General features: G+C 37.5%; 1 protein-coding gene across 6 annotated transcripts in view; it reads left to right on the top strand.

The window, feature by feature from the left end:
* LOC127854988 (polypeptide N-acetylgalactosaminyltransferase 5-like) overlaps positions 1–24,409 on the top strand; it is a 137,664-nt gene that overhangs the window by 29,609 nt on the left and 83,646 nt on the right. For all 6 annotated transcript variants that reach the window (XM_052390208.1, XM_052390203.1, XM_052390204.1 and 3 more), the window contains exon 3: positions 20,183–20,785. In XM_052390208.1, coding sequence (XP_052246168.1) covers positions 20,368–20,785 — 418 coding nt within the window. In that variant the 5' untranslated portion in view covers positions 20,183–20,367. The remainder of the gene's footprint in view (positions 1–20,182; positions 20,786–24,409) is intronic.

Raw genomic sequence — 24,409 nt, 5'->3', positions numbered from 1 at the left:
AAAGCGTATAATTTTATCGTTGCTAAGCGCGCAACACCTAACACCTTTCGCAACACCTATAAATCCTTTTTATACGCCCGTTTCTAAAAACAGGACGTATTATAGTTTCACCCTTGGCGGTGGGCGGGCAGGCGGCTGGCGGCATCCACAGCAGTGTACGCTCTCTATTTCAAATAGTTTTCATCCGATCTTCACCAAACTTGGTCAGAAGTTGTATCTAGACAATATCTAGGTTAAGTTCGGTTATGAGTCATGCGGGGTAAAAATCTAGGTCACGGGGTCACTTAGTGCATTTCAATGATTTAGCATGGTGTCCGCTCTCTAATTGAAGTTGTTTTTATCTGATCTTCACCAAACTTGGTCAGAAGTTGTATCTAGACAATATCTAGGTCAAGTTCGAATATGGATCATTCCGGGTCAAAAACTAGGTCACAGGTCACTTAGTGCATTTCAAGAATTGAGCATGGTGTCCGCTCTCTAATTGAAGTAGTTTTCATCCAATCTTCACAAAACTTGGTCTGAAGTTGTATCTAGACAATATCTAGGTCAAGTTCGAATATGGGCCATGCCGGGTCAAAAACTAGGTCACGGGGTCACTTAGTGTATTTCAAGGATTTAGCATGGTGTCCGCTCTCTAATTGAAGTTGTTTTCATCCGATCTTCACCAAATTTGGTCAGAAGTTGTGTCTAAATGATATCCAGGTCAAGTTTAAATATGGGTAATGCCGGGTCAAAAACAAGGTCATGAGGTCAATTAGTGCATTTCAAGCATTTAGCATCACCAAACTTGGTCAGAAGTTGTATCTAGACAATATCTAGGTCAAGTTCGAATATGGATCATTCTGGGTCAAAAACTAGGTCACAGGGTCACTTAGTGCATTTCAAGAATTGAGCATGGTGTCCGCTCTCTAATTGAAGTAGTTTTCATCCAATCTTCACAAAACTTGGTCTGAAGTTGTATCTAGACAATATCTAGGTCAAGTTCGAATATGGGTCATGCCGGGTCAAAAACTAGGTCACGGGGTCACTTAGTGTATTTCAAGGATTTAGCATGGTGTCCGCTCTCAAATTGAAGTAGTTTTCATCCGATCTTCACCAAATTTGGTCAGAAGTTGTGTCTACATGATACGTAGGTCAAGTTCAAATATGGGTCATGATAAAGTTATCAAGTTGTCCTAAACCTTCAAACGGGCGTATCTTGTGACAGTTTGGCACTCTTGTTATAGGCTTCTTTGAAATACAGTAGTATTATAGAAACATCTGAGCAGTCCAGCTGTGGGACTCTGGAAATCTTTTTCTGGAGCATAACTTTTCCAGCAAATATATATTAAAAAAACTTGCCATAAGTCACCAGCATGATAAGATGGAGTTTTGTGCTCAAGTCCAAAGGTCAAGGTACAATTTAAGGTCAAAAATCTGTTTCAGGAAATCAGTCCATACCTTTTTGTCAGGAGCAGGACTTTGTGCAGCAAGGTTGGATATGGGCTGTGCTCTGTGAAAAGGGGGTTTAATGCATGGGTGTAAAGTGTCATCACAGATTAGCGCGGAAGTACGCAAGGCTAATCAGGGACGATACTTCCTGCTTTTCTGGTATTTTTCGTTTACAGAAAGTCTTTTTTTTGGCAAAAATCTAGTTAAGGCGGAAAGTTGATCAAACGTGGCATTCATGGTAAAAATACAAAAATGTCAGGTGTCTTCTAGCAATGCCTCATGGACTTCTGTTTGACTCAGCACATATGTAAACTTATATCAATGGTGTTTATAAGATGGCAAGGTCAAATGTTGAGGTCAAAGGTCCTACAGCAGTTTTATACCCTTATGTTAGTCCTGAAGCTTGTGTTTTGAACTTCTCTTTTACTGGGTGGGTGGATCTTTTACTGGGTGGGTGGATCTTTTACTGCGTGGATGGATCTTTTACTGGGTGGCTGGATCTTTTACTGGAGGGGTGGATCTTTTACTGGGTGGGTGGATCTTTTACTGGGTGGGTGGATCTTTTACTGGGTGGGTTGATCTTTTACTGGGTGGGTGGATCTTTTACTGGGTGGAAGGGTCTTTTACTGGGTGGGTGGATCTTTTACTGGGTGGGTGGATCTTTTACTGGGTGGGTGGATCTTTTACTGGGTGGGTGGATCTTTTACTGGGTGGGTGGATCTTTTACTGGGTAGGCAGATCTTTTACTGGCTGGGTGGATCTTTTACTGGGTGGGTGTATCTTTTACTGGGTGGGTTGATCTTTTACTGGGTGGGTGTATCTTTTACTGGGTGGGTGGATCTTTTACTGGGTGGGTGGATCTTTTACTGGGTGGGTGGATCTTTTACTGGGTGGGTGGATCTTTTACTGGGTGGGTGGATCTTTTAGGTGGATCTTTTACTGGTAGGGTGGATCTTTTACTGGGTGGGTGGATCTTTTACTTGGTGGGTGGATCTTTTACTGGGTGGGTGAATCTTTTACTGGGTGGGTGGATCTTTTACTGGGTGGGTGGATCTTTTACAGGGTTGATCTTTTACTGGGTGGATGGATCTTTTACTGGGTGGGTGGATCTTTTACTGGGTGGGTGGATCTTTTACTGGGTGGATGGATCTTTTACTGGGTGGGTGGATCTTTTACTGGGTGGGTGGATCTTTTACTGGGTGGGTGGATCTTTTACTGGGTGGGTGGATCTTTTACTGGGTGGGTGAATCTTTAACAGGGTTGATCTTTTACTGGGTTGGTGGATCTTTTACAGGGTTGATCTTTTACTGGGTGGGTGGATCTTTTACTGGGTGGGGGGATCTTTTACTGGGTTGGTGGATATTTTATTGGGTGGATGGATCTTTTACTGGGTGGTGGATCTTTTACTGGGTGGGTGGATCTTTTACTGGGTGGGTTGATCTTTTACTGGGTGGGTGGATCTTTTACTGGGTGGGTGGATCTTTTACTGGGTGGGTTGATCTTTTACTGGGTGGGTGGATCTTTTACTGGGTGGGTGGATCTTTTACTGGGTGGGTTGATCTTTTACTTGGTGGGTGGATCTTTTACTGGGTGGGTGGATCTTTTACAGGGTTGATCTTTTACTGGGTTGGTGGATCTTTTACAGGGTTGATCTTTTACTGGGTGGGTGGATCTTTTACTGGGTGGGTGGATCTTTTACTGGATGGATCTTGTCCAAACTTTCACAGCTGAATAACCTTGATTTGTAGTTAACATGGAAGTAAGGAATTTTGGCTGTTACAAGTCAGATTTATGGCCCTTTGACAGTTTTTCAAATACACAACATTTATTCCTAACATTTTGTACTTTTAACTTTTTAGCTCACCTGTCATGAACTGACATGGTGAGCTTATGTGAGCGTGTGATGTCCAGCGTTCGTTGTGCGTGCGTGCATGCGTCCGTCAACAATTTGTTTGTATAGACAGTAGAGGTCACAGTTTTCATCCTAACTTAATAAAATTTTGCCAGAATGTTAATCTTGATGAAACCTGGGTTTGGATTGTATTTGGGTCATCTGGGGTCAAAAACTAGGTCACTAGGTCAAATCATAGAAAAACCTTGTGTAGACAATAGAGGTCATAGTTTTCATCTGATCTTATCTTGATAATATCAGATTTTGGATCATATATGAGTCATCTGGGGTCAAAAATTAGGTCACCAGGCCAATTCTAGTAAAACCTTGTGTAGATGAAAGAGGTTACAGTTTTCATCACGTCTTAATGAAAATTTGTCAGAATGTATTAATTCATGAAATCTGGCTTGGGATTGTATATGGGTCTGATAGAATTTAAGTTGATGTAGCAAGGTTAGTCAGGTGTGCGATTCAGGGCCATCATGGCCGTCTTGTTTTAACTAGTTGTTGAATCTTGCTCAAGCTTTCACAGTTTAATTATCTCCATGTGTACATGATTGAAAAGAAAGGAATTTTGACTGAGACCAATTTTGGCTTAATTATGGCCATTTATCTTTTTTCATCTGTAGAATATATGTTAATGATTTGTCCAAACATGTGTTATGCACCAGTGTCTGTGTCCCATATCTAGTGTCATGTCGAAATATGGCATGTCCACTCTAGTTTAGAACATTGAAACTTCATTGAGAAGTATTTCAATTTGACTTTAAACATCCTGACAATTGTTGGCCCCATAGCTGATCAGCTCTGTATTAGACTGTTAAATGAAGCCATCAATCAGACAGAATTATGACTTCCCCACCCACCCATGGGAATACAGCAATGGCACCAAATATCATAGCTTTGTTGTTGACTTGATTATGGCAGTGGAATATTTTTCAATAGGGCAGGAAATTTGCAAGAATTGTTGTTATTGTGTGATTCCATAGGAAAATTCTGTTTGAAATTAAGCCAGAAAAGCTTAATACATTTTTCTCTGAAGTGAGGTAGTGTGTTAAATACAGTTTTGTTATGGTATTAAGCTAGTTGGGATGATTCACTCATGAAATTAACTTTGTTTAAAGCAAGAATATATGACTTTTTTAGCTCACCTGATTGCTCAAGTGAGCTTTTCTGACCGGTCTATGTCCGTTGTATGTCCGTCCGTCTGTGAACAATTGCTCGTAAACACTCTAGAGGCCACATTTCTTGTCCCATCTTCATGAAAGTTGGTCAAAAGCTTTGCCCCAATAAAATCTCGGCCGAATTCGAAACTGGGTTGTGCCGGGTCAAAAACTAGGTCACTAGGTAAAAAAAAAGAAAAACCTTGTAAACACTGTAGAAGTCACATTTTATGTTCAATCTTCATGTTAATTTGTCAAAATGTTTGTCTTAATGATATCTTGATTGAGTTCAAAAGTGGTTCCTGTGTGTTGAAAAACATGGCCGCCAGTGGGCGGGGCAGTTTTCCTTATTTGGCAATAGAGAAACCTTGTAAACACTCTAGAAGTCACAATTTTTGCCCAATCATCATGAAAATTGGTCAAAACATTGGTTTTATTGATTTCTTGGACGAGTTCGAAAATGGTCCAGATCGGTGAAAAAACATGGCCCCCAGGGGGCGGGGCAGTTTTCTCTATATGTATATAGTGAAAACATGGGAACACTCTAGAAGTCACATTTTTGGTCCAATATTCATGAAATTTGGTCAGAACATGTGTTTTTTGGATATGACAGTTGAGTTCGAAAATGGTTTCGATCGGTAAAAAAGCATGGCCGCTGGGGGGGGGGGGGGTTCATTTTCCTTATATTTATATAGTAATAACAGCTTTTGAACACTATATAGTTGATCATGTCAAGGGGAGAAACTGCAAATGAAAAATTATGTTGAATTGACAGAGTTGTCTCCCTTTTTAAAATATTTGTTTTAAGCACAAGCAGATTAAGTGGAATTAATTATAAATGATAGTTTTACATTCTGGAAGATAGCAAAACTTTTCAATATGTTTTTTATTGTTTGATGATTCTGTTCAATATGGCATTCTTTTGTCAAACAATTAAAGCGAGACTATACAATTTTTATATGTGTTAAATTGTTATATTTTGATAAATACATGTTACAATAACACAAAATAGGCAAGATATTGAAGACAAATTTCATAAAATGCAGCAAAGACAAATTAGCGCCCTGAGCTGATGGTGACGAAGATATTTCGTACATATTTTCCTACAATAACCGAAGAATTCGTCTTTTTATAAAGATCGGAGTTAGTGTTTGTGTGTTGAATGAATAGACATCGCTGCAGGAATTTAAAAACAACCATTAAACTAAATTAAGATTCACATCTTACATGCATGATATACATTCTGGCGAATTCTACTGTACAGACATTTTCGATTTTAGAATTAAATATCTCGCTTATTTCGCATTTTTCGACACATGTTCTTCTTAAGTTATATTTTAAATTATATTGAAATATATGACCTTGTTAACACTCTAGAGGTCACATTTATTTTCTGATCATCATGAAACTTGGTCTGAAGATTTGTCCCAATGATATCTTGGATAAGTTCGAAAATGGTTTTTGTGGCTTTAAAAACATGGCCACCAGGGGCGGGGAATTTTTCCTTACATGGCTATATATGGCTTTAGTAAAACCTTGTTAACACTCTAAAGGCCACTTTTATTGTCCAATCTTCATGAAAATTGGTCAGAAGATTGGTCTCAATGATATCTTGGAGGAGTTGGAAAATAATTATGTTTGCTTGAAAAAAATGGCTTCCAAGGGGTGGGGCATTTTTCCTTATATGGCTATAGTAAAATCTTGTTAACACTCTAGAGGCCGCATTTACTGTCCGATCTTCATGAAACTTGGTCAGAAGATTCATCGCGATAATATCTTGGACGAGTTCAAAAATGATGCTGGTTGGGTGAAAAACATGGCTGCCAGGGGGCGTGGCATTTTTCCTTATATTGTTATAGTAAAACCTTGTTAACACTCTAGAAGCCACATTTATTTTCCTTTCTTCGTGAAACTTGGTCAGAAGATTTGTCCCAATAACATACATGCCAGACGTCCCGATCTCAGCGGGACAGTCTAGCTTTTGGGCTCTTTGTCCCGGCATCCCTATATGAGACGATTTGTCCCGACATTCGTTAAAAACAATGTAAGGTCTATAATTTCCCAATAAAATTCGCTTTTCGAGCTCTTTCTGGCTAAAACTTACCATAGCTTATCCCTTTATTGCCCCCAGTTAACAACCCACTTCTACTACTTGGGTGCACCAGTGTTGTTTTTGACACCTTATCAGCGATTTATCTGCAACTTATTGATTTAATCAGCATTCACACCATGGTGTTTTTATGAAAGGGGTTGCTAATTGCTATCGAAAGATGTATCATACAGAAATTAATACCACCTGGGTTTGTATTTTATGGCCCAATCAAGTCAAACGATACTATTATCCTTAGAGCTGCAATGATTCGATTCTATGTATAGAAAATCGGTTTTAAATACGTTGATTCAATTACGATACCAACCCTACCAAATTCGATTCGATTCTTTAACATATAAACATAGAAACGTAAAGCGCGCTGTACTCTAGACTATTTGATACAGGAAGATATAGGTTTTATCTTGACCTGTAATTAAGACGCGCGCGATTGGTTTCTTATTACTTTAGTCATCCAATCAAGTGTGTTACGGTCTACTTTTAGAAAAAGCGTCAAAATGGCTGAACAAGTTGTGGCCGACAAATTAAAATGATCAGATGCGCCTAAGAAGCTAAAATCAAAAGTATGCCAGTATTTTGGGTTTTGGGCTGGTAGCCCTCCCGATAAAGTTACGTATAAACTGTGTTTCATGGACGTGGCGTACCTCAAGTCCGGATCAACCACTAATCTAATTCAACATGTCAAACGCAAACATAACGTGGATTAAGCAGAAGGTAGCACCAGTGCAACTACTCAAGTCGCCAGCCTTATAATTATGATGTATTTATTTATTATATTATTGTGTAGTCAACACAATCTAATAGTCAGAAGTTTATTGATATTAATATTGAATTCCTAATTTGCTTTTCTCTTTTATGTGTTTTATTAAAATATTGACATAGTTTGTCAGAAAATTGGCAGTTTCTTGCTAAATATTTCTTACAAATGTTAATTTAACCCACTTTCAACAGTTTTTAAAACACTGTTTAACCAACATAACTATATCTTACAAACACACAAATGCCCAAGATATCTAGTTATGCAACACATTTGAACAGAAATGTTTATTTTGAAGCAGAAGAGTGAATAAATGATAAAGCTAGGTTGAAATATGAATCGAATCAAAACAATCAGTATCGGACTGTCTGAAATTGAAATCGAATCGAATCGGTCTGTTGGTGAATCGTTGCAGCTCTAATTATCCTGTGTATTATACAACATAAGGCAGGGCTTAACATTAACGGTTGTCCGATTGCCCCTGGCAAGTAAAAGTTTGGTTCGGGCAAGTTATTTTATAATCTAGTTGTCCGCACGGGCAAGTGTAAAAAAGAACAAAGAAAAATGTGTGTTTCTGTGGTTAAATGGTACAAATAATCACGAACGATTTGCCTAATGCACGAATTTACCTCGGCGATTGTTGTTTGGGGAAGTCCGAACTAACTACCGTAAAAAGTTGTGTATAAGGCGCACTTTTTTACCCCAAAATTTCATTTTAAAAACTTGATGCGCGTTATGCACAACTACAGCCATGCAAAGACATTTTTTCCCTGTCAGTTACCCAATTGCGGTAATTCGTATCATTCTGTTTCCCGGTGTTTGAACTGTAACTATGTTTATAATAGTGTTATATTTACGATCTGAATAAGATGTACAAACATTATAAAGTTAACATAAATATTTTCTATCTTTTTCAGGTACGTACAGAGCATTGAAATCAAATAAATTTGAAGATGAGAATGAACAACGAAGGAAGCCATTTTTTTTAAATGTTATTGTTTTCCCACAATATTATACCCTACTGTACTAGGGTTACACAATTTATTTGGAGGCACTTGTCGATTAACAATTGTATATCGGCAAGGTCTTTCCCGATATATTTATGATTATTTTTCTTGCTTTTCAAATGTGTTAATAAAATTGACGTTGTGTTTGTTTACACGTTTTCATACGTCTTGTCAAGATTGAGGATGTGGTTATCGAGCAATTTGCGTCACCTGTCAAGTTTTGTGTAGCTGGGCTATTATCAAAACATGCGAACCGGCAAACGGCTTCACACCTCCATTGTTTGTTTATCACCGGAAATGTTGTAATGGTGTTGAGAAGTTTGAGTCGTTTAAGTCTCCTGTCAATTATAGACACTCGAAAAGAATGCATGATATCAGCAATGTAAATAAACGCGCGGTTGTGAATAAGTCATGCATGAATAACCACGTGACAATACCAATCGATAATGTCAGTTTCTTAGTTATAACTAATCTATCCGTTAAGTGTACTCCTCCACGTTAAAATCGTGGACAGTTAATTCGGAGACATATGATGAAAACTTTGATCGTTTCCGCGTGGAAAGTGTTCATTTTATGCATAATTCATTTAAATCAAAACATTTATTTTTACGCATAATATGATAAAAAAAAACACACAAACTAGTTGTATCGTTATAGTCTTTAAAATAGTTAATAATTGAAGCAATAAAAGAACACGGAAGATCGGCAATGTAAATATAACGATTTTCAGTTAGCCTGTGGTACGGAATTTTCCCCCGATTTTTTTGCTTCACAAACTTTTTTTCCCGATTTTTATCTTAAAAAAGTAGATGCGCGTTATACATAAATGCGCGTTATACACAGCGTTTTACGGTAAGCATGCTGCGCATGCATTTTCAAACTTATTTTTAGGAACACCGTAAATAGCTTGGGATTCCAAACATCGGCTTTCAAATGCTATTATGTTTATCTTTTTCATAACTATTCAGTTACAAATAACATCGTTGGTGTTTTCAGTCACGTAGAAAACTACTAAAATTATTTAACTATATAAAAACAACAACAAATAGCTTCGATATATATATGTCATATTATTCGACAAACATTTTCAACAATCTTTTGCTTTATGTCAATTGACATTTTTGTTACGGTTCACGTGTTGTTTACAGTATTGTTAGCAGACGAGAAATGTCTACTATTAAGTTTATTTGAGACTAATTATGTCATTAATAATCAAACATTGGCACAAATTTACATTTAGACTTTAATTAGACTTTAATTGATGTAATCATTTTGTTAAATGTGCAAAAATAAAAAAAGGTTTTATGGTGTATCATTTTTATCTTTATTAAAAAATATATGAGGTTTACAGTTAATGTGATATTTCATGTTTGGGCAAGTGGCTTTCCGTTCAGGGCAAGTAGATTTTCTAAGTAAAGTTGGTTTTTAGGTTAATGTTGAGCCCTGTAAGGTTATAAATCCTTTCAAAACACTGATTTTGTACATCAACCAAATTGAATGCTGACCAATTCACATTGATGTTTCTCACAAATTACCTTTCGTTTTCAACTTATTTTCAGAAAATAGTTTGAACATATTGCATCAATCTAAATTCAGAGTTAATTTACGATTGATTGAATAAGAACAGTACTCGATGAGCTCACATCATGTCACACGATTTACATATGTTCAAGGGAATATCCCATTGTGTACACACCGGTCTTACAATAACGTAGTGACGTCACCATCTATGTATAGAATGGGGAATATCCTTGTACCAATTGGATGTCAAATCCAGGCATACAGGTATACTTCTCATTTCAGTTTATGGAGTGTATTTACTTCCCAAAAATGGAGAACGACTCTGTGTTCACGAAATTCTGAACACACATTTATCGTCAGTATTGGGCAGAAATTAAGAGTTTTTGTAAGTAATATACTGACTATTGACTAAACAAAATGTGGAATGATTGATCGTTTCAGGTGTCCCGCTTTTTGGTCAAATGTCCCGACAATTTTTTATGGAAAGTCCCGATTTGGACCTGAAAAATTCTGGCATGTATGCCCAAAAATATCTTGTTATCTCAGGTGAGCGACTTTGGGCCTTTCAGGCCCTCTTGTTATTATTTTATTTTTGAAAGACCGTTCAACCATCCCACCCAAGAAATCCCCCCCCCCCCCCCAAAAAAAAATTTTTTTATTATACCCCGTCATAGGCAGAGGAAAATTGTTTTGGCGTTGTCCATCTGTCCGTCCGTCTTTCTGTCTGTGCGTCCGTCCATTTGTCCATCCGTCCGGCACTTTTGTGTCCGGAGCCATATCTTGGAAGTGCTTTGGCGGATTTCAATGAAACTTGGTATGAGTATATATATGGATAAGAGGATGATGCACGCCTAATGTCATTGTACACCATCTGTTAATAACAGAGTTATGGCCCTTTGTATCTTGGAAAAATGCTTTTTTTGTGTCCAGAGCCATATCTTGGAAGTGCTTTGGCGGATTTCATTTAAACTTGGTATGAGTATATATATGGATAAGAGGATGATGCACGCCAAATGGCATTGTACACCATTGGATAATAAAGGAGTTATGGCCCTTTGTATCTTGAAAAATGCTTTTTTTAGTGTCACTTTTGTGTCCAGAGCCATATCTTGAAAGTGCTTTGGCGGATTTCAATGAAACTTGGTATGAGTATATATATGGATAAGAGGATGATGCACCCCTAATGGCATTGTACACCATCTGTTAATAACAGAGAAATGGCCCTTTGTATCTTGGAAAAAGGCTTTTTTGTGTCCGGAGCCATATCTTGGAAGTGCTTTGGCGGATTTCATTGTAACTTGGTATGAGTATATATATGGATAAGAGGATGATGCACGCCAAATGGCATTGTACACCATTAGATAATAAAGGAGTTATGGCCCTTTGTATCTTGAAAAAATGCTTTATTGAGTGTCAAATATAACACTTTTGTGTCCAGAAGCATATTGGCGGGGGATATCAATTCAACGAATTTGCTTGTTTTTATTTTGTTTTTGCATTTTTATTTCTTATTTTTGGAAGATAATGTAGTAAATGACCACACCCCCACACTATACACCCCTCTCCACCCCACCCATCCATCTTTTTATATTGAAGTATTGAGATAGTTCCCTTCACCTTTAAAAAGAAAAATAGATGAGCGGTCTGCACCCGCAAGGCCGTGCTCTTGTTATACCCTCTTTATTACTTGTGTTACTTTATGGTAATGTGAACGTTCTACATATTGTACTATGATACTGTCAGGGTGCCAGACTAGTGATTTCCTCCCAATAAGGTTATGTGTGTCTAACTCATTATTGTACGGGAGATTGTCTGGCGCGCAGACTAATTACTTTGTCAGTTTGACGTGATGTGATACATGTAGGTGACGATTCTGTCATTGCGGAAACTGATTGTGCACTGCTAGATTGGTTTTAAGGATGTCTGCAATATTTTGCTGTACTTAACTTTTCTGCTGCTAGCTGATGAGAACTGAATTATTCAGAATTTGTTGTATGCCTTCCATCTTAATTTATGGACTCAGGCATTTATTAAAAGATTTACCTGTCCACTCTGCATTGTTCACATGATTTTACTGTAGTTTTTCTAGCACTAAACACCTCTGACAGAAACACATTAGTTAACTCGCACAGAAGTTTTTCCAAATCCACCCATGGGTATGACCCAACTTCACTTTCACCTGGTCTCCTTGTCCTTATGACGTTGACCCTGTCACATTGACCTTATTCGGACCAAATCAGTCTGGATGATGTGTGTTTATAGTGTCAAATGCTGCATCCTTTTGTCTTAATTTGCCATGGTTTTATGAGAATATAAAATTTGCGACATGAGGGTCTGTTTTTCCCATTTGCTTCTGTTGCTTGTTTTTTTAACCATTCACTTTTCATTGGGACAATATTGTGTTGTGATTTTGAAATCATTTCAATTTTTTCCATTTCACTAGGAAACATAAATGAAGATTATTATTATTATTATGTATGGATGGATGGATTCTCCACATTTTCACATTTCAAATGTTACATAAAAGTGGTAAGCTGAAAATGGTACTGGATCAATAAAAAATGAGCATTATTTAAACAATGTTTTATGATAGTGTTCATAGTTTCCTGGTAACATCTGATCCTGTTTTCACAGTACATAAGTATCAGGTTTTCATTCTTTGTCTATGCAGCTGTTACCAGTGCTTGATGAGAGTCCACAACCCTCCTTTCTTGTTAACCCTTTGCATGCTGGGAAATTTGTCGTCTGCTAAAATGTCGTCTGCTGAATTTATAAAATTAGCATTTTCTTCGATATTTTTCCAAAGAATACTTTAAGAATAGCAAACAGTTTGGATCCTGATGAGACGCCACGTTCTGTGGCATCTCATCTGAATCCAAACTGTTTGCAAAGGCCTTCAAAATTTGGTTCCAGCACTGAAAGAGTTAATTGTGTGAAATGACAATGTATGTTATTGGATGTATTACTTTTACCATATACCTTGTGTACTTTTGAAAACAGCAAATCATCCAATAAAACAAACACACGTATGAGGTTATAAACTATTGTCGAACAGAGGGGTATAAATACCTATTTGCAATTAATATAACTAGCATAGAAGTATTTTTGTATAAGCAAACGTTCAATGGATTTGAGATAGGAACTTTGTAACCTATATTATTTCACTATGTTTTGAACCTTAAAATCTTAAAAACATATTGGGCGGGGATTTGGAAATAATTTTAAAAAGTATTTCTTATTTGGTCCTCTACCAAAATACTCATTCTGTTAAGGTTTTATTCTGTTTGCTGCTCGTCAGTCTCTAAGGTTGGAAATGAAGCCTTAAAAACTTGATTCTAGAAAAAATGTCTTTAAATAAATTTAACTAAATTTAACTCTCAAAGGGACTACAAATACGTCAAAATACGTATCTAGGTAGTAAAGGGTTAATTTATGCATGTGTACTGTATGTGTAATCCAGAGGCAAATTTTGAACACAATTTACTGCACATGCATTAAGTCTGGTATTCCCATAGACCAACTCAACTGTATCGCCATGACAATTGGATTTGATTTGTTCAATAATGAATTGGGGATTTTTTAAACCATATTTCTGGCTGCCACAACAACATTAATCTCATTTCATAATCACTCTGAGATGACAACTTTGTTGGTGGAAAACTGATGGTTTGTTTTATTAATTTCAACTGTTTGATGATATAACAAAAAGACTGGCATTGGTTATAAATTAATCATTGTAATGGATGTGATTTCATAACAACTGCTGCACTTCTGTAATTATTGGGAAATATTTCAAAATTTCTTTGAATATTTCTAGCACAATTAATTAATATTGTAGGAAAAAAATGTATCTTTAAATGTTTCATTGTTGTGCAGAAATTTATTTCAGGTATTAAATTGATTTTTAAATGTGTGGTTTTTACCAAATTGTTGTCGTAAAACATTTTTGCAAGCATTTTACTGTGGCATTGAACATTAATGAAATGGTTGACCATACTATAGAGTAAGCCTCAGGAAAATACTGTTGTCATTATCAAGAGCACTTTAATTATATTGATATCACAGTATCAAAACCTCAACTTTCTCTACATGTATACAGAACAAGGTAGTTCTTGAAAGTAAATTAGCGAAGTTTAAGTAGTTGTCTTTCAAATATTTGTATGATAAGTATGATATAAATATTTATGTAGTCATAGCATATATCTTTAAAATTTAGTTTTAAGATTTTATAATTATCACACAAAAACAACTGTAACATTTGGAATAATCTAAAATAGTAATAATAGTAAGAACAAATGTGGTTTTAAAACTTAACCCTCACTTGGATTTGAGTCGGGGGGGGGGGGGGGGGCAGTGACAGAAAATGCCTGCACTCCACAACCCTGATTCCTATTGGCTGTTGTACTACAAAGTGTATTTTAAACACCATTTCAGATATACACAAATTTATCAAATTAGAACAAAAGGATTTAGAAATTCTGTATTGATAATGGTAACTGTTTGATTGTTAAATTATCCATAACAGAAACAAGATTTGATAAAAATTTCTTAATGTTTACTAATGAAATATTTATGACAGTGTTGTAAACGAATTAAATTTTGCCAATATGTGAACAAGTCCCTATAACTGTCATAAACATTAACAATAATTTTCAATACAGATGCTGATTTTTTTTATCAAACTTGATTGCAGTCGCAGATGCTTTACATGATCAGAGGATATCAAGATTTTAGATTAGTTGGTTGTGAGTTTTATTACACAAGTCCTCTGTAAAAATTAAAAAAAGGCGATTTTATAGCAGGCCTTATCGACAAATGCAAAATAGCAAGGTCAAAAATAATTAAGGAAATTGGTATCAGCATACATAATGCATAAATCATGGGACAATGTATTCAGTTGGGGGTAAACAGCTTCCAGCAGTGTGCAATTTAGAACTGTCACTAGAACAAATGTGTTTAATTTTTTGAGGTGGTCATGCCAATCATAAATTGTTTGAGATATTATTTTATATCTCAACACATTTGGGATTTTGTCTCCAATATTTCCATATTTTTTTTAATGATAAATCTTCTTTTGTAATTCTGCATGTTACGTTGATTTACTGGAAAATGTATCATTCGTTCATTTTCTTCTCCAATATATTGAAAAATATTGATATAGGAATGTATTTTTACATTCAATGTATTCTAAAGGGATTTAAAATGTAAAGTTGAATTTATGTCAGACTAAATAAAAAGTGAAAAGAAAAAACAAAACAAACAAGAAAACTTTTTAACAAAAAACAACAACAACATAACATTTATCTAATATGAACATTGTTATAAATGGGAAACAAAATCAACGCTATTGTCTATGAGTTGAGATATTTATTGTTTTTGCTCATTTATTGAAAATTTTTCTTTTCAACACTTGAAATTGTAATGAAAACATTTTATTTTATACCTACTGATAAAATTTGACATTTCTGCAGTGAAATAACAGCAGTGAAAAGAACAAATTGTTATTTTCACCGATGAAAAGAATACATTTTCGGAACTCCTTTTTATATTTTTAGATTATCATAAATAATTTTATATATATTTATATGATCACGAGTGACTTAATATCGACATTCCACCGAATGCAACACATTTTCTTTTTATTTCATGCTTTTTTACTGTTTATTTACATTGTAAAATAGTTTAACTGGAATATTTTGCTGGTATAATGACATCATTTTGTCACACTAATGACGTCATTTTGTGTTTTGAAATGTATTGAGGCACGCCACAGGAGAAACTCCGAGAAAGGGTATTTTTTCAGCAAAAGGGAAACAGCTGTAAATTATTCTCTTGAAAAAGGGGCATAAAAGAAACAGAAAATGTGTTCATATCAGTGTAAGATCGTTTTTTATTTCACTTTGTGCCACTTGTGAAAATATATTTTATATGATCCCTCATGAAATAACAAACGATCTTACACTGACATAAACAAATATCCTCTATATCTTCCATGTGTACTCCAGATTTGGTATTGACTAATGCTCACTCAACAACGACTTCTCACTGCTAAAAATATGTGACAAACTGAAATGGCCATGTTATTTAAGTCTCTGTTCAACAAATATTTTTCTTGCAGAAAACTCTCAATTTCCACCTAATTCTTGGATCTGACATTTTGCACTTTCAATGTGTTTTTTCCTTGGACATTTGTCCTGCATGGAGGCAGGAAGGGATGATTTTATTAGCCGCTTTAATGACATCTGAGAAATAGTGTTGTCTAAAATAATTACCGGATCAGAGGGTATTGCCATGTATTATTCAGCAGTCTAAACACTGATATAGGAACTAGATCACTTTTTCCTGTCTGCTTCGATCATGAACGTTTGATGTATTTGTAAGAAATATATTCCGATGCTTGTTTTCAAGATGTATTGAAACAAATGTCATTTAATGGTAGGATGCTACAGCAATTTTTCAAACACTGTCAATGAAATAGTTGTTGTTGTTTTTTGTTGGCGAAGCATTTATTTGATCTTCAATCTAGGGATTTTTATACTTAAGTTAAATTTAAACAATAGTTCAATTCAAGTAATCCATCCCCTGTTGTATATTTTTGATAAAATACAAAGCCTATTGCAGTTAAACTACCATGTGTCTTTATGGTACTGTAAGTATTGTAAAAAGAGTTATGACCAACCTAATTAGTGTTAGCTATGACTTAAGGGTGGGCGGGGGCATATAGTTTTTGTCCTTGTTATTCTTTTATATAATTGTACCTTATGCAAGGACCATAACTTTTTTTAAATATTTTTAGAGTTAATGCCCTTTGTTTAATAATTAATGATAGAAGCCTTTCACAGGGAATGCTGAGTTAATGGGATTTTATAGAGGGCTTTATAACTTCGGTTTTATTCTAAAATACTTTTATTTCCTAATACTCATAAGTGGTTTTCAGAAGATATAAATTTTATTAAACTGAAAGTCCCACATTAAAAACCATCAGCACATAACTGAATGCAGGTTGGTGATAAATAATTATTATTATGATTTCAGATTTGGACTGTGTTCTGTGAAAAGGGGGTTTAATACATGTGCGTAAAGTGTCGTCGCAGATTAGCCTGTCCAGTCCACACAGGCTTATCAGGGACGACACTACGCACATGCTTTAAACCACCTTTTCATATATCACGCCTCATTTATATGTAAGGGAAACTCAGACATAATTTATGAATGTTTATTTTCTCGGCTCATTACAGAATGTGTGCTGCAACAAAATGGATTATCTCATGGGGCTTAAGTCTGGAATAAAATACTTTGTAGTTAGTTATGTATAGTTATTATGCTCCCCCCAAAAAATTCGGGGGGAGCATATAGTCGCCGCTTCGTCCGTCCTTGTGTCCGTCCGTGTGTCCATCCGTCCGTGCACAATTTTTGTCCGGGCTATTTCTCAGCAATTAATGACCGGAATTCAATGAAACTTTATGGGAAGCTTCACTACCAAGAGGAGATGTGTATCTAATCAGCCTGTTCTGGTCGGATGATTTTTCACAGAGTTATGGCCCTTTGAAATTTTCCATTTATTGTATATATAGTGCAATTCTTGACCGGGCTATTTCTCAGCAACTAATGACTGGAATTCAATGAAACTTTATGGGAATCTTCACTACCAAGAGAAGATGTGCATATTATCAGTAGGTTGTGGTCGGATGATTTTGCACAGAGTTATGGCCCTTTGAAATTTTTTATAAAAAAATTCTTGTCCCCCCAACTACTGTGCCCTCAAGACATTTCCTTTTATCTGAATAATTATATAGTGCAATATTGTGACCAAAAAAAACTTTTTTGAGCATCACCCCTCTCCGACGGTTTCTTGTTCAATAATTAGTTATGAATTATGTTATTCACAATTCACATAGACTGCCAAAAGTCTAGTCTGAAAAAATGTTGGAGTTATATCACTCGGTAAATTTAAGATGCAGTTAAAGTTTCTGAACTGGGAACCAAAATGTCAAAATGCATAATATAGTCTTTATTGCCAAGTGGAATTGTTGTCTGTTGTCAGTTGATTTGTTTGCTGGGAATTTCCTTTGCATAAAGCATCACATGTTATGATGTAAATTATATTAATGTAAGTTGATGTTTAAATATTTGGAATTGTTCATGGCTTTATTTTTGGAACATAGTCTCTTATGTTCTTACTGATGAACTCATGGAATATTGCAAACAAAGTTTCAATAAAATATGTTTTGTGTGTAATATATTTAATATTATCATAGCAACAAATCTTTTTTATCAGTATAGACATGGTGAAACTGTCCAAATGACACAGCTGACATGAACTCCAATATTTTGCTCACATATACTACTGTTTTGCTTCGGTTGTCCTGCAATGCTGCATTTTAAAGTACAGTTATATAATAATGTAAGGAAGTCAGGGATGTTTGGTTACTGCATTGACTATTCTAAATTGCTGGGTCGCATTATGCAGAGAACTTCTATGGAATTATTTGCTCTTTGAATGAAGATGTTTTTAAGTCCCACATACGAGAATTCTAAAAGAACCCCTGCAATATGATGTAAATGGGAATGTTGTGATAATCTTGTCTTTGAACGTTACTGAAGATTGTTCACAGAAAAAGCAGGCATATATTTAAAGAAATAAGCTTTTGAGCATATATAATACTCAACAAAAAGAGTTTAAAATTGCAATAAATATTCTTTGAGGTATTCGTTATATACCTATTGCTTGATTCACAATTTTCTATCTTAGGTTCAAACACCCAAATAATTCACATAATCAAAAGAGCATCTGCATTATAGATGCGAGCATTCTTGGTTGAGTGACTGATTGTTGACTTTATATATATATTAAATGAGCAAAAGTAAGTTTATAATGGTCTTTGCATTTGAGTTGGCAAATTATATCAGCAATTTCATTTAAGAAACTATAATTATACATATACTTGAAATCAGTGACTTATGTGGGATGCTTGAGTGTTTAGCTTTGAAATATATTATTTTTTTGCTCGACAATAGGCCAATAACCGTTGGAATGTCTTACACATGGATTATGTCTTAAATAAAAAAGTAAACATATCATCTGACTGGCAACTGTGTCCCTCTGGAGTTCTGGTTGTCTACTTGCAAAGTTTATTTATCTTTCTTTTTCCAGAGAAAATTATTTCCATGAAGAAATGAATTGTTTGTACTATGACAGGCTTTGCCGTCATTTTTTGTTTTGGGCAACACATGCTTTCTGTAAGAATAGTCACAAAATAATACTGAAAACTAAATATAATTAGTTCTGAGCATTGCTCCTGTGGTTTTGTAGCTTTTAGCATGATTTTAGTCTCTTCAAGATAATTGGGCTGTTGGTGGAGATGAATTATTGAAATGAATTTGGTTACAATTTGCATCATAATTCCATTAATTTTGTTTCTGAGAAAAAGGCTTCAATGGGCATCAAGAACGTTTTTGAGGAACAGCAACAAATGTATGGTTATGTTTTTACAAATGTAAACATTGAATCAAATGGTTTAGTGGCTGTTTGCAAAACAATAGCACTGATAATGTTTCCCCAAAATTTTTTAAAAACAACAACAACATTTTCTTCAGCCTTCTTTTTTGTTTGTTTGTATAAAATATGAGAGTTTAAATCTGTTAGGTCAATCTTTAGCTTTAAAAAGAAAGGAATAATTTCTTATAATTTGATGCGTTAATGTGTAAGAAATTTAGTCTTTGAGCGGATTACATAATGGCAGAGTTGCAGTTATATTTGTGTATATCCAGAAGTCTGTCTATTAATATCATTAGCATAGAGATTGGCAAATCTAGTGATAGCTGCAAAATGCAAACATCACAGCCTAGAAAAAAGCTTTTTGCTTTTTCAGTTCCACATCTCTGGCTTCCAAAAGAGTTTTAAAGATTTTATTTTCATGCATCTTTGTATATGATATGTTGTCATTATATATGTTTGTCATTAAAACAAACAGATTCTTTGTTGGCATTAAAAAATGTGTTGATATTGAAACAATTTTGATTTTAATTATTAATTGATTTTGTTAGATTAATTAGTGATATGATAAATGTGGATTTCACTGTGAATTGCTTTTAATGTGGTTTCTTGTATATTGAATACTAATTTTCAACTATACTTGAAATTATACCTGTTAAGTGGTACATATTGAATGATGTGAGTGCAGGGGACGTATAGCCATATTTATCATTAATTAGAGAGCAAAAAGGTAATTAATTAATTAGAAAGCAATGAAAGTAATCAATATAAACCTCTCTACATAATGCTGACTGTGTACTTTTCAGGCAAGATGAACCACATCCCACCACAATGAGCTAGTAAGAGGAAGAAACAGTGTGATATTCCATCTGTGATAAGTTCATTAGTGGATTACAATTATCTCTCTTGGGGACATCTGAAATTGTCTCCCTTGATTTAAATTTTCATTTATATTTCTTCACGAAGTTAGGAGTTAGCTGACAAATAAAACATGGCAAGTTTTTTTCGTAGGAAACGCAGCTTAATTTTTAAGATATTGATAGCAATACCAGTGCTATGGATTGCCGTTGTGTTGTTTCTAAGTTTTCAAAGTTCTGATGATGACAGACCATTGCAAGAGCGGCAGAATAGAGACCATAAACATGTTCCGATTGGTCAAAATGAGGTGCCGCGCGATTCCGGTGGAGTGTTTGAAGGTTTTCAAAATCCTTTAGAAAAGTTAAATCGTATAGTGCAGCCTTTTAATCCCTTTGTAAATAACGAAGTGACCAAAGCAAAGAATGTGATAAAGGACTCAAATGGAGGTATGCCTGCGTTTGATAGAAATCATGGAAATCCAGATGAACTTGTGGTGCATGAGCCTTACGATGTGTCTGGGAAATTCAGAGAGAATAACCAACAGGCTCCAGGTAGGATTGGATTTCGATTCTGCATTATTTTTATATTTGGATGTATCATGGTTCAAGTGTTGTTATTAACCTGCTTAATTTGTATGCCCCCACTGAGTCGAGGACATTAAGCATTGCACTTGTCTGTAAGTCTGTTCTTCCATAGTCGTTTCCGAAGCTTGTGTTTTACCACCTATTCAACTACTGGGTGGATCTTTTTCAAATGTTCAAACTTAATTGAAGAGAGGAATTTCGAAAACAACAAGTTTTGGTTCAATTTCTTTTCCAAAATTGGAATTGTGAATTTATAAGACACTAGTGCAAATGAAGTAATATTTATAATATTAATATTTCTTTTTAAATAAATAGTTATAGAATGACCAAAAAAAGGCACTTTCTTACTGCAAAAAGAACAGTTTGTAAATTAATATCAAAGGAAAAGAAATGAATTATCCAACATGTGTACTTTCATTCCATTATTGATTACTGTTATTTTTTTTAATAATCATGAAAATGTCCTTATATGTAAACATATCTTGCACCAAAACCAGTCTGAAGAACTATTTCTCCTAGGTCTACCGTGAATATGTTTCATTGTCTGGCATGCCCGCCACATTTGACAGATTTATCAGCATGGCTCCACTATCTGCCAGTGTTTGATGTGTCTTGAGAGTATGTGGAGATATCCCACAGACTTCTCTCGTTGCCCTGCCTGGTGACAGCCTGACAGATGCATGGGACACTGGTGGGGATGGCTAGGGGAGGGGCCTGGTGACATCCTGACAGATGCATGGGACACTGGTGTTGATGGGCGGGGGGAGGGGCCCTGTGACAGCCCGATAGTTGCATGGGACACCGGTGGTGATTAGTGGGTGGAGTGGGCCTGGTGACAGCCTGACAGATGCATGGGACACTGATGGTGATGGGTGGGGGTGGGGCCTGGTGACAGCCTGACAGATGCATTGGACACTGGTGATGATTAGGAGGGTAGTGGGCCTGGTGACAACCTGATAGATGCATGGGACACTGGTGGTGATGGGTGGGGGTTGGGCCTGGTGACAGCCTGACAGATGGATTGGACACTGGTGGTGATAAATGGGGGGAGTGGGCCTGGTAACAGCCTGACAGATGCATTGGACACTGATGGTGATTAGTGGGGGGAGTGGGCCTGGTGACAGCCTGACAGATGCATGGGACACTGGTGGTGATGGGTGGGGGAGGGGCCTGGTGACGGCCTGACAGATGCATGGGACACTGGTGGTGATGGCTGGGGGAGGGGCCTGGTGACAGCCTGACAGATGCATGGGACACTGGTGGTGATGGGTGGGAGTGGGGCCTGGTGACAGCCTGACAGATGCATGGGACACTGGTGGTGATGGCAGGGGGAGGGGCCTGGAGACAGCCTGACAGATGCATGGGACACTGGTGGTGATGGGTGGGAGTGAGGCCTGGTGACAGCCTGACAGAAGCATGGGACACTGGTGGTGATGGGCGGAGGAGGGGCCCAGTGACAGCCTGACAGATGCATGGGACACTGGTGGTGATGGCTGGGGGGTTGGGCCTGGTGACAGCCTGACAGATGCATGGGACACTGGTGGTGATGGCATGGGGGTGGGGCCTGGTGACAGCCTGACAGATGCATGGGACACTGGTGGTGATGGGTGGAGGAGGATACCGGTGACAGCCTGACAGATGCATGGGACACTGGTGGTGATGGCTGGGGGGTTGGGCCTGGTGACAGCCTGACAGATGCATGGGACACTGGTGGTGATGGCATGGGGGTGGGGCCTGGTGACAGCCTGACAGATGCATTGGACACTGGTGGTGATGGCATGGGGGTAGGGCCTGGTGACAGCCTGACAGATGCATGGGGCACGGGTGGTGATGGCATGGGAGTGGGCCTGGTGACAGCCTGACAGATGCATGGGACACTGGTGGTGATGGCTGGGGGGTTGGGCCTGGTGACAGCCTGACAGATGCATGGGACATGGGTGGTGATGGCATGGGAGTGGGGCCTGGTGGCAGCCTGACAGATGCATGGGACACGGATGGTGATGGCATGGGGGTGGGGCCTGGTGACAGCCTGACAGATGCATGGGACACGGGTGGTGATGGCATGGGAGTGGGCCTGGTGACAGCCTGACAGATGCATTGGACACTGGTGGTGATAAGTGGGGGGAGTGGGCCTGGTGACAGCCTGACAGATGCACGGGACACTGGTGGTGATGGGTGGGGGAGGGGCCTGGTGACAGCCTGACAGATGCATGGGACACTGGTGGTGATGGCTGGGGGAGGGGCCAGGTGACAGCCTGACAGATGCAGGGGACACTGGTGGTGATGGGTGGGAGTGGGGCCTGGTGACAGCCTGACAGATGCATGGGACACTGGTGGTGATGGCTGGGGGAGGGGTCTGGTGACAGCCTGACAGATGCATGGGACACTGGTGGTGATGGGTGGGGGAGGGGTCTGGTGACAGCCTGACAGATGCATGGGACACTGGTGGTGATGGGTGGGGGGTTGGGCCTTGTGACAGCCTGACAGATGCATGGGACACGGGTGGTGATGGCATGGGGGTGGGGCCTGCTAAATAAGAGGTCGCTGTGGTGTAGTGGATATGGTTTCCACCCAGCGACATGGAGGTCATAGGTTCAATCCTCAGTGTGGGAGCGTTCTTTTGATCTTCCCTAAGACCAAGTACTGGTCCTTAGTCTTAGAAAAAGCCTTAGGCTTTTGATGTAATCAAGCTAAAATAAATAGGTTTAACCTCAATAAGAGGTAAACAGGTCATTAAATTGTCCTCAGCTTGCTTTGTGAAAAGCCCTTCAACCTCATAGTAATCCATAAAAATGTATGTCCGTTGGTCAGTTCGTCCACCAAATAGTTTCCGGATAATAACTCAAGAACGCTTAGGCCTAGGATCATGAAACTTCATAGGTACATTGATCATGACTGGCAGATGATCCCTATTGATTTTCAGGTCACTAGGTCAAAGGTTAAGGTCACAGTGACTCGAAACAGTAAAATGGTTTCCGGATGATAACTCATGAACGCTCATGCCTATGGTCATGAAACTTCAAAGGTACATTGATCATGACTGGCAGATGACCCCTATTGATTTTTAGGTCAAAGGTCAAGGTCACAGTGACTCAAAACAGTGTAATGGTTGCCAGATAAAAACTCAAGAATGCTAATGCCTAGGATCATGAAACTTCATAGGTACATTGATCATGACTGGCAGATGACCCCTATTGATTTTCAGGTCAAAGGTCAAGGTCACATTGACTCGAAACAGTATAATGATTTCCTGATGATAACTCAACAACGTTTTTGCCTAGGATCATGAAACTTCGTAGGTACATTGATTTTGACTGGCAGATGACCCCTATTGATTTTCAGGTCACTAGGCCAAAGGTCAAGGTCACAGTGACTCGAAACAGAATAATGGTTTCCGGATGATAACTCAAGAACACTTACGCCTAGGATCATGAAACTTCATATGTACATTGATCATGAATGGCAGATGACCCCTATTGATTTTCAGGTCACTAGGTCAAAGGTCAAGGTCACAGTGACTCGAAACAGAATAATGGTTTCCGGATGATAACTCAAGAACACTTACGCCTAGGATCATGAAACTTCATAGGT

This window comes from Dreissena polymorpha, chromosome 13, assembly GCF_020536995.1.
Source record: "Dreissena polymorpha isolate Duluth1 chromosome 13, UMN_Dpol_1.0, whole genome shotgun sequence".
Classification (NCBI taxonomy): domain Eukaryota; kingdom Metazoa; phylum Mollusca; class Bivalvia; order Myida; family Dreissenidae; genus Dreissena; species Dreissena polymorpha.
The sequence above is the reverse complement of the archived record's forward strand: the minus strand, read 5'-3'. Positions and strand labels throughout refer to the sequence as shown.